Source organism: Electrophorus electricus, chromosome 25, assembly GCF_013358815.1.
Source record: "Electrophorus electricus isolate fEleEle1 chromosome 25, fEleEle1.pri, whole genome shotgun sequence".
Lineage (NCBI taxonomy): Eukaryota > Metazoa > Chordata > Actinopteri > Gymnotiformes > Gymnotidae > Electrophorus > Electrophorus electricus.
In genome coordinates, this window is record NC_049559.1 from 4,485,977 (window position 1) to 4,496,990 (window position 11,014).

General features: G+C 37.6%; 1 protein-coding gene across 1 annotated transcript; it reads left to right on the forward strand.

The window, feature by feature from the left end:
* The first annotated feature begins 1,118 nt into the window (after positions 1-1,118).
* Positions 1,119-10,635, forward strand: LOC118240785 (interferon alpha/beta receptor 1-like). The gene is made up of 7 exons (XM_035522903.1): positions 1,119-1,286; positions 2,240-2,357; positions 2,662-2,819; positions 2,926-3,080; positions 4,216-4,357; positions 8,930-9,084; positions 9,284-10,635. The coding sequence occupies exons 1-7, from the start codon at positions 1,232-1,234 to the stop codon at positions 9,416-9,418; spliced, it is 918 nt and encodes a 305-aa protein (XP_035378796.1). The 5' UTR covers positions 1,119-1,231; the 3' UTR covers positions 9,419-10,635.
* The last annotated feature ends 379 nt before the right edge of the window (positions 10,636-11,014 follow it).

Here is an 11,014-nt window from a genome sequence, read left to right on the forward strand (position 1 = left end):
ATGCATTTTCCTTGTTAATCAGGGCGGTGCCCCAATTAACCTTAGCAACCATGACTGACCATTTAAGTGTTAAAACCTATTACCAGATGCTATTTCCTGCAGTCTGTGCCATACCCCACACTCAGGACGGCGCTGCCACCACCAAGTTCTGCTCCCTCACCTGCTACTGGCTCTGTTTTGCCCCTCACCCTGTGGGGTATCTCCTTTTCCTTCTCCTATCCCACCTGTCTCTGTCCGGGTTATGGTCTCTGGCCTGCGTCCTGCCATGCGATCCCAGCCCCAGATGCACTCACTGGTCCGTAAGCGCATCAGGAGCCATGTGATAAGGCAGACTTCCTGTAATATTCCCTCCTCAGCGTTGTCCTTCCATGGCGGTCCCGTGTTTGTTTTCTTTTTCAGCTGTCATTGTGTTAGTCATGTGCTTTGTTTACATTCCTCACGTTATTCGCCCATCAGTAGTTATCAGCCTCACCTGTGTCTAATCTCCTTTATTCCTGTGTGTATTTATACTCTTTTTTATCCTTACTGTCTTTGTCGGTTATTGTGGTGGAACTGCTGTGTTTGGAGTCATGTTTCATGTTTGAATGTTTGGAGAACGTCTTTACTTTAGCTTTCATCAAACGCCTTTTGTTTACCGAACAACATGTGCACAAGTCACACATATTTACAACAGATTATTTTATACATTTGCTTGTTTGAGGTTTTTTTTTTTAAACAATATTCTAGCTTATAATGACACCATAAGCAAGTTTTTTTTTTCTCTGAATACGCCACCGTAGATAAGATCTTTAATTATTCAATAATAATGGGGAAAGTGTGATAGATTACATAGTACATCTGAGATGTTACAGTGAATTTTACAAGTCATACTAAGACTATATACTGTAAAGGTTAACACGTTGTCCACAAAAACCACAACAGATGCCATAGCTGTGAGTGGTAAGCACACATTTACAGTGCTTACAGTACGGAATATATATATATATATATATATATATATATATATATAAAACCTAGAATAGATATATAGGTCTAGTAATATAGGTCTAGTTACACTTCTTTGTGGGGCAGTTCCTCTAGAGGAAAGCTTATTTTCGCTTTTGATTCTTGGCACCATCGAACAGGCGTAGCCTAAATGACTCGTTCGTGCAATGCCAGGGTTCAGAAGAGGAGGTTGAGCATATCCGTGTCAGACATGGACTGGACATGGCTGGAATAATTTACCTACATTATGGATTTGCAAAACATAGTCGTTTCTTGTCTGTTCTTCCTCACTGTCCATCGCGGTAAGGGCACACGTCGTATCTTTAATCCATGAATATTTTTAAAGAACGCTAACGTTAGGAATGTGATTTATAAGATAGCTAGCTAGCTGCTGCTAAGGCTGTGTCAGCTCCTAGCAAACAACTAGTGGTCTGGCTTGCGTGGTTGAAGTTAGGCCTTTATATTGGAGTGGTATCTAAATAACCTGGGCACACACCTAGATAGTGGGCACCAGTGCCCAGTGTAGTCTGTCTTAAATAGATATCAATAGATAGCAGAAATATGCACATAGGATTGGTGTAACGCAGGAATAGTTACAAAAAGTGTTTTTCTTGTGTAAGTTTGCGTACTGGTAACTTAGAGGGTTGACGGTTTAACTGAGGGACGTCTGAAAGTGAGCATTGTAGGGAAAGAGGTGACTAAAATATAAAATAACGTCCTGAATTATAAAATATCTAATAATAAACAAATAATAGTAATACGAATAGTAATGTTGATATATTTGGCTTCAAATGCAGTCCAAACTAAACAAAGTTTGTCAGTGTCCACTGAGATTTAGCCACAACACAAACTTAACTGGACTTTATATGCTTTGATTCTAAATGAGATGTACACAGAGGTTGGGTAGCTACTGTGTTATAGTGTCTAATTATCCTGTAACATGTACATATAGAATAACTAGCTTCAGCTATGACAAACAGATGTCCTCCATCATCTGAATAAGAATTTTGATGATGAATCACTTCAGAGCTGATGAAGGACACACTCACTCCATGTTCATCTTTTAATCATAATTAATTTGACTCTTTATACCATATTTTATATCATTGCAAAGATATACAAGAGTAAATTTAGTATATAATGACTGACTTACAAAATACCAATAAATAGTATTAGAAGTGATAATGTAAATGGAATGACCACTTTTTGTTTCTTTTTAGTGCATTAACAGTTTACATTGTCCTTATTTTTTCAGTATGGATGACGGAATTACCACCACCACCACCACAGCACATTCAAATCCACTCATCAGTGTTGATGTGGAATTCCTCTGGAGATGACAGGAATGTGACTTATACAGTTCAGTACAGCAGGTAAGATCAGCCTCCAGTATACTAGTGCCATCATGATAGCACTTCTCTAAAGTGAAAAGGATTGAAAGTGAAGTGAAATGCAGATTTCACAAAGCAACCAAGGACTTTATGTATCACACCACATGCCAGATTAGTACCAGAATGGATGATTTTTGCCTGCACAAACTCAGTGCTGGTTTATAGTCCAGAAAGCACTGTGACACCTAACCACAATGTTTATGTTACTGTTGTAGACAGTTTGTGTTGTAGACCACATTTAATTTGATTTTGTTTGTAACCTAATGTTGTTATAAATTGAATGTAGTGCGCCAGGGGAATTGTGGGACAGCATGACTGGCTGCAGTCAGCTGCAGTGTGACTTTGCTGCTAAGGATTTCTATGGGAAGGTGTTTCGTGTGCGAGCAGAAAGAGGAAACCTGTCATCAGATTGGCAGCAGTCAGAGAAGGTTCAATGCATACACAGTAAGCCTTCTTCTTATTCCTTTCCTTAGTAGATTTCAAAATGATTTTTTTTTTAAAATCATTTGTGTAAAAGACTAATTCTAACAATGCTCTTCCTGGTCCACAGTTAACACATGTGCTCCCATAATAAACCTGTCCATTGTATCAGACAAAGTGGAACTGATGGGGTTACACAGAGACAGTAGCCTGAAGAAAGAGTATGGAGGTCACATCACCTTTAGACTTCTATACTGGAAAACAACCAGTCCAAATGATAAACAGGTCTGTATAACATAGAGATCTCCATGAACAATGTGACAGTGAACTCAAAATTGATGTTTTTACTGCCCATGGAAGCAAGTTCCTTAAAGTTGAAATGATGGATTTTACACACAAATGCTGTCACTGTTCTGAGGATTTTCTGTCAAACCACATTTCTGGCAAACAGTTATAGTTTGGGGACTGGGCATAACAGAATCAACAATTTATAAAACATTGTTCTAAAGTGGCAAAACACATTGGTTTGCTACATGTTGGTTGCCTCTGCAGAACCACCTGTAATGGAGGAAAGAAAAATAAGCATAATGTGCAGGAACAGTTGACTGTCTGCAACAGCAGAATCTTAAAATTCTAATGATAAAGGAGCATAATTACACAGGCTGGACCACAAGATGCAAACCCATCCACAGCTAGATTACAGCACACTAGATTACAGCACACTAGAGACACAAAGATAAAATGTAATCCTGCAAATGTTTACCCATTGATGGAGTCTTTGAATGTCATAGGAAGGTTCAAGTGAATATCAAAAAAACAACCTGCACTGTTGTAGTTATACAAAGCCTAATTCCTAGCTAATAATATCAGCGACATCACGAGTGCTACAAGCAATCAAGCTTGAAGCATTTTTTGGACATGAAGATTTTAGCCTGGGGGTTATTTGTATGACCTTGTCTGTAAAGGGCCAAATGGCTATAGATTTTCATTCTAACCAAGATGAAGCCACATCTGATGCAACTGATTTAAATGTTTGAAAACTGAATAACTGATTAAACAGTGGAAACAGGTGCAGCTCCTGTGTGGTTGGAATGAACACCTGCAGACATGCAGGCCATCTCAAATAAGGTTCTACAACCTTATATTAGACCATTGTTTTAGATTGGACTAAATTCAGCAGAAGAATTAATACAATGAAAAATTTTGTAAAATAGTTTGTAATTAGGAATACCACATGTAATCTGTAATCTGTTGAAACTAAATATAAACACCTTGCTATTATACTTCCATGTTTAATTAAACCTGCTGAGATAGTGTCAGTGTTTTATTATTCTTGAATGGTGTTATATATTTCACTATGAGTCTCTGTCTTCCTTACAAAGTGTACCAAAAGCTAACGGTATTTTTTTTACCTCTCCAGGAGAATAATGAGTATACCCACCCCATCATCATGAACGACCTTGAGCCAGGAAAGAACTACTGTTTCCAGTTTGACTATTTGTATTTCCATAAACCCTATGGAAACCCCAGCCGCTTAATTTGCAAAGAGATCCCTGAAACATGTAAGTTATCTGAGGGGTATGTATAGTGCTTCAGTTTGCTTTTAAGTCCAATGTAAGTTCATTTACAATTTAATACAGTTTGTAGTGGTGAGGCAGGCGAGGTAGGAAGCAAATGAGTAGTGTTACTTCAGAGTAATCATCGTTATTGGGTGCACGGTCTGATACTAAGAAACAAAACAGACCATTTTCACTTGGACAAAGACTATAACAAAACCACCAAGAGAACCAGGGAAACAAAAACATCAATTCCCAACCACAGGGGTAATCCAGAAACAGGGAGGTAATTCCAGAAACAGGTTTGGCATGTAACCCAGATCTGATGACTCAGACTTCTACGAAACTGAGCATTTTCCGTTCCTGAAACTGTGCTTGTAAACTGTAAACTTAGGTTTACTGGACATGAATCAGAGTTAATCAGAACACTGGCCAAATCTCCATCATAAACATGGCTCAGATCATTGATTACAATGACTAATAGGTGTAACCTCATTATATTGCCATCAAATCACACATAGATAGACTTTAGGATCATGGATTCTAGACAGGTTTAATTACAAATTGCATGGGTCATTTTTTTTTTTAAACTTTTTTTTTTTTTTTTTTTTACTTTTAGTGTCCCTTAAGCAAAACTGATATGCGCACACACACACAGACACACACACACACACACACACACACACACACACACACACACACACACACACACACACACACACACACTTGCAGCACTTAATTGATTGATTAGGGTGATTAAGTGACTTTGAAAGTGGCATGTTGTTGGTAATAGATGGGCTGGTCTGAGTATTTCAGAAACTGCTGATATACTGGGTTTTTCATGCATAACCGTCTCTAGGGTATACAGTGAATGGTCCGAAAAAGAGAAAATATTCAATGAGCAGCAGTTCTCTGGGCTAAAATGCCTTCTTGATGTCAGAGGTCAGAGGAGAATGGCCTGATTTGTTTGAGCTGATAGAAAGGCAACAGTAAATCAAATAACCACTTGTTACAGCTGAGGTATGCAGAAGAGCATCTCTGAACACACAACACATTGAAGCTTGAAGCAGATGGGCTGCTGCAGCAGAAGGCTTTACCGGGTGCCACTCCTGTCAGCTAAGAACAGGCAACTGAGGCTACAGTTTACATGGGCTCACCAAAGTTGGACAATAGAAGATTGGAACAACATTGCCTGGTCTGATGAGTCTCGATTTCTGCTGAAACATTTGGATGGTAGGGTCAGAATGTGGTGTAAACAACATGAAAGCACGAATCCATGCTGTCTTGTATCAATGGTTCTGGCTGGTGATGGTGTAATGGTGTAGAAGATATTTTCTTGGCACATTTTGGCCCCCTTAATGCCAACTGAGCATCATTAAAAGCCACAGTCTATCTGAGTATTGTTGCTGGCCATGTCCATCCCTTTATGACCACCATCTTCTGATATTCAGGAGGATAACACGCAATGTCACAAAGCTCAGATGATCTCACACATGCTTCTTGAACTTGACAATGAATTCGCTGTACTCAAATGGCATCCACAGTCACTAAATTTCAATCCAATAGAGCACCTTTGGGATGTGGTGGAATGCGCGATTTGCATCATGGATCTGCATCTTACAAATCTGCAGCAGCTGTGTGATGTTATCATGTCAGTATGGATCAAAATTTCTGAGGAATGTTTATAGCCATTGTCAAATCTATGCCACAGAGAATTAAGGCAGTTCTGAAGTCAAAAGAGGGTCCAACCCGGTATTAGAAAGGTGTACCCAATAAAGTGTATACATAAATATATGTGCATAAGATGATCCCCTCCTGTGCTGAGAGCTGTTACACCCCATACAACTCTAACAAACTATCTAGCTCACAACTAAAAAAAACTGTTCACAACTCAACAGCTTCCTGTGCCTTGCAGACCTGTTCCTTATGCCAGACCCAAACAGCCAGAGCAGCCTGTTCTGATCTACCATCATAGCTAGTGCCAGGTTAGCCTACGGTTAATATGGCCTTGGTCAAAGCTGCTTGAAGCACTATGATGTTTAGCAGGGACTTGTGTTCCATGTTAATTTTCTGCACCCAGTGTAATGCTATGCCACTTAAAACCTTCAAGGGGTGCTTGTACAATACCTTCATCTAAGGGGGAACTGCAATTTCCACTCCTATACCCTTGACTAAGAGTGTTGCAAAGAGTCCTCCACCGTGATCCACAGAGTTAGTGGCCAAACCAAACAAAAGAGGGCCAAGAGGACATCCATACTACATAGCGCGATGGTGGGCAAAAATTGTCTGATTGGCTATTATTTGTCCTTACTATAGTTAAAGGTGAAGAATATAGTAACATAACCCATAAAATGAAATTCATTCTTAATCCAGATTATTTTAAGATGTAAAAAAAGGTAATTCTACTTTACCCTAAAGTCTCTAAAATCTAAAATAGCAAAATAAATGGGACGATATATTGAAAAATCAAAAGGGTCTTTGTTCTTATTAATTTACAGGACATTTGCCATTCTGCATAAATCTAGCAGCCAGTAAAATTTATAGATCAATCTAATTGTATAGCTGAGTGTATAAAGCACATATTGATTATCTAACTGATGTTCTTAATCAATCATAAATTTTTTTATGTTGCTTCTCATAAATTACATATGAAAATAACAACTTCTCTGATATAAAGCTTCTAAGTCTCCCCCCACAAAGTAGATGCCGAAATCCCAGGATTATTATTTGTGCTAAGATAAATTTTGACGTGGTTAGACATTAAACGTGGTTAGACATTTCTCATTAGAGTAAACACATATTAAGGTACCATGAAGATACCATCTCAGAATCAGATATTCAACATTATATGTATGGTATATATCTTCACAAAAAAAAGTTTCATTTAAATGTATATTGTATATGAGAATAAAGGAGTAATGCTCAGAGGTTAAAAAAACACCATGGATCTGAAATAGCACACTCCATTAATGAATGATTTAATCATGTCAGCAGATTTTGCCAACATGATAGTTCTACTAGAGCTATGATCTAGCACTGGATTAAGGTTAAAGTCACAGCCAAGAATAAGAGTGTAAATCTGGATTATTAGAAAGAATAATGTCTGGGAATATTACAAAAATATTACAAAAACGTAAAAGAAAATCATGGCAGTGAAAAAAGTATCAAATAACAAATGTACCCAGTAAAACAGTAATTTGTAGACTTGAATCCAGAACCATTCAAATAGACATCATTCATGATCCAGCCATGGAACCATAGTAAGATAAACGTTTACAGCCAAACCTTGACATTGAAGTACCTCATCCGATATTATTTACGGATGCAGACCTTTAGCATGTTCATTGACAAAGTCTGTGGTTTCCTTTGGATCTTGAAAACTGTGAGCATATCCATCGGGATGGGTGATTTTCAGTGTTGCAGGATTTTGCAGGATGTTGAAGGGGGATTTTCAATGTACAAGCCTCACTTCAGCACAGGAGCACAGCTGACATTAACCACACTAAATGCAACTTTTTGCCTCCCTACAGAAAAATGAAAACCTTGCTTTTGTGAAGAAGTGGCGAGTGTTTTCCAGCCTGTAAAAGGATTTCTGTTTGATTGTGTAAAAGAAATCGAGCAGTCTAACTCTAAAGGGCTGCAGTGCATCTCCTCCTTTGGGTTTGTCACTGAGTGCGCTGTGGAGCCAATCCAAAAGAGGCTTCTCATCCAATTTATGCAGGTCTCGGAGCAATATCGCAAAGAATTTGGTTATCTGTGAGCCTGTGGAACCTTCTGGAATCCCAATCACCTGCAGATTATTCCTCCTAGAATACACTTTGAGATCCTCACACTTTTCTTCAAGGTGTTTGGCTTGGGCACTTAACTTACTAACTGTTGCTTGCAGCTCTGTTAGTTGTGCACTGTGGTCAAATCAACTTTTGTTTGCAATGGTCTAATTGAGTTGTATAGTCCCTTTCTCACAGCTTCAGTTTCAGAATGCAGATATGCCAAAAGAGAGTCGATTTTGCTATTATTAGGCTGTTATAGTCTGCAAAAGTGGGCCACTAATCGCACTGTGACACTGACTTCTGACTTCCAGGATTCTGTCTTTTTATGAGTGGATGGAATTGTGAGCTACAGGGACACAAAGTAAAAATATAGCATGATGAAATACAACTGTGCATAATAGAAAAAAAATCAAACCTATTCTTGTGGTGCAGTTGGGAAATATTTCTACATCCTAAACACCGCAGCACTCCATGGGTTTTACTGTGAGCTACAAGGCAGACAAAAGTAGATGATTAAGAAAATGTTCAACAGTACACACATGATCCAAACCGCAGCTTTAAAAGATATAGTGTACCACAAAACACAAAAAACAGGATAAAACTGAAGACTATAAAGGGTGCTTATCAATTCAGCTAAATTATAGGAGGTAAAGGTAATGAAGGGAGAGTGTGCCAGCGTACACACAGATGAGGACACTGAACTGCGTAAGTGGCAGACGGTATTCAGTTGACTGGCATTTAGTGAATGAATAACTGCAGAAATTTCTATTGCTCTTGTTAATTTTTTTTTCTCTCTTTCTCTGTCAAGCTTTTGGTCGGACCCTTCGTGTTATCGTCTCAGGTGTGCTAACTGTAGTGGTATTGGCCATTTTTGGGGGTTGGCTTTATTTTGCTTACAAAAACTACAGAAAAATCAAACAATATCTTCAGCCACCTCTGGATATTCCTCAACACTTTCAAGAGGTAAAAACATTTTCAGTAAATATTAAAGCAAATCCAGACAAAGAACATCATTAGCTATGAAGTATAGTCTGATAAGCAAATTGTATTTTAATTCCTAGCAGATAAAGAATGATATATTGATCTTATAAGGCATTTTTTCTCATTTGATTCTGAGGAATACTGGGTTCAAAAGAATGACACACCTTTTCTCTCTCTATAGTTTTTGTCAAGTGAATTTTATGAGCACCAAGTTGATCTCCCCAGCAATCAAGATGCTGAAGTGGGCAAGATCATAACTTTTGCATCAGAACAGACTCAAATGGAGCCAAAAGTGGTAGATAAGGAGAAGATTTGAGCTCCCCAACACAACCATTGAATCTCTGCATTTCTTTCCCCAAAGACCTGCAGTGGTTGATCATATACATGTTAAGACTATGGTCTTCTCAAGCTGTTAGTCTATCACTTGCTTGCGGTATGGCATCTGAGCCAAGGATGTTGTGGTAACTAGTTTTACTTATTTTACTGATTTGCACTGTTCACATTTCCATTGCTTCATTATTTGTTTAAGCACTTTTTTGTCTCATTCGTGTTATTTCTATTATGGGATGTAAGGTTTTCTTGAAGAGTAGCTGTGACTATAACATTTTAAACACTATAATGATAAAGAAAACACGAGCATTAACCAAAAGGACAGCAGCTGTCCTTTGTGTCCGTCCTGTCTGCCTTCGTGTATTTTAGTGTATTCTGATTGGTCCACACCATGTATATGAATATAGCAGTCACTGAATTGGTCATGAATGGACCACCTCATGGCACAATATTCCAATCTGTGAGAGTTATTGATGGACATGTCAAATTACATTCTGGGGAATTGAGAGATTTACTGGTGAAGGTGTCTTGTCAATCCTGAAACTGAAACATTTTAGCTCTAGTTCTCTTTTTTTGCCCTTGAGATTCTGGCAATAGTTATGTTACTTAAAAAATGAAACTAACAAAACCTTCAGTGTTGAATATATGTTTTAGCAGACAAGTTCTAGTGCAAATGTTATTATTTGAAGATATTATGGACCAAATTACCTGTAACACATTATGTGCTATCACATAACACTCACATAGGCACATTAGGTAATAGAACAGTTTGGTAGCAACCGCAGTGTACTACTTGATCTTAGCTCATCACATGGCCCTAAATAGGAGTGGTAGGCCTCCTAGAACGGAGGCATGTATATTTTTTTAAATGTGATTTACGCTGTTTAGAATAGAAAGGTTTCTATTTCAAACTTGTGAGTACTCCAGTCTATAGATGTTGTGTCCATCATACTATGCAAATTAATAAATCAGCCATGTGCTAAGATAGTGAATTAAAAATACCTGTATTGTTAGTCAGGAAAGATTTTTGCATTCATTGAGAGAGGAGAGGCCAACACTCAGCAATCTAATTGAAGTACATGTGATGCAACCACGGCAGTATACAAGAATTTGTATACTGAAAATCTCAGTATGATAATCTCAATATACACCCTATATATAATGTAAAAAAAAACTGCATTAAAAACTACAGGCTACTTTTCATATGAACTCATGTTGATTTTACTTTTCATCTTTGGTAATGATAAGGTGATTGTTCATCTAATTCAATTATTTATTTTCTACTGTTCAGGAACTTGTTTATCTACAACATCTGCTAAAAACCTTTTAGAATAGTGTAATGATAAACTATTTACTTATTTTTTTGTTGTGTAAATAATCCTTTTTTTGTGTTGTTTGTTTTTTGTTTTCCATAAAAACACTAAACATTTCTTGTGGACAGTATCTTTTCTCAAGTTAGAAATTCTTTTCTAGAAAAATTATTTGAATAAGAAATTATTTGCAGCTTTAGAGAAGGAAAAGTATACTTACATGCTTGTTCACAGAAAATATGTAAAGTGCAGATGCTTTAATAACTACTTAG

Excerpts from the sequence above, each read along its gene's own strand:
- LOC118240785 (XM_035522903.1), top strand. The coding sequence starts at position 1,232 with ATGGATTTGCAAAACATAGTCGTTTCTTGTCTGTTCTTCCTCACTGTC. Across the intron at positions 1,287-2,239 it reads CTTCCTCACTGTCCATCGCG|TATGGATGACGGAATTACCA; the intron begins GTAAGGGCACAC and ends TTATTTTTTCAG. Across the intron at positions 3,081-4,215 it reads CCAGTCCAAATGATAAACAG|GAGAATAATGAGTATACCCA; the intron begins GTCTGTATAACA and ends TTACCTCTCCAG.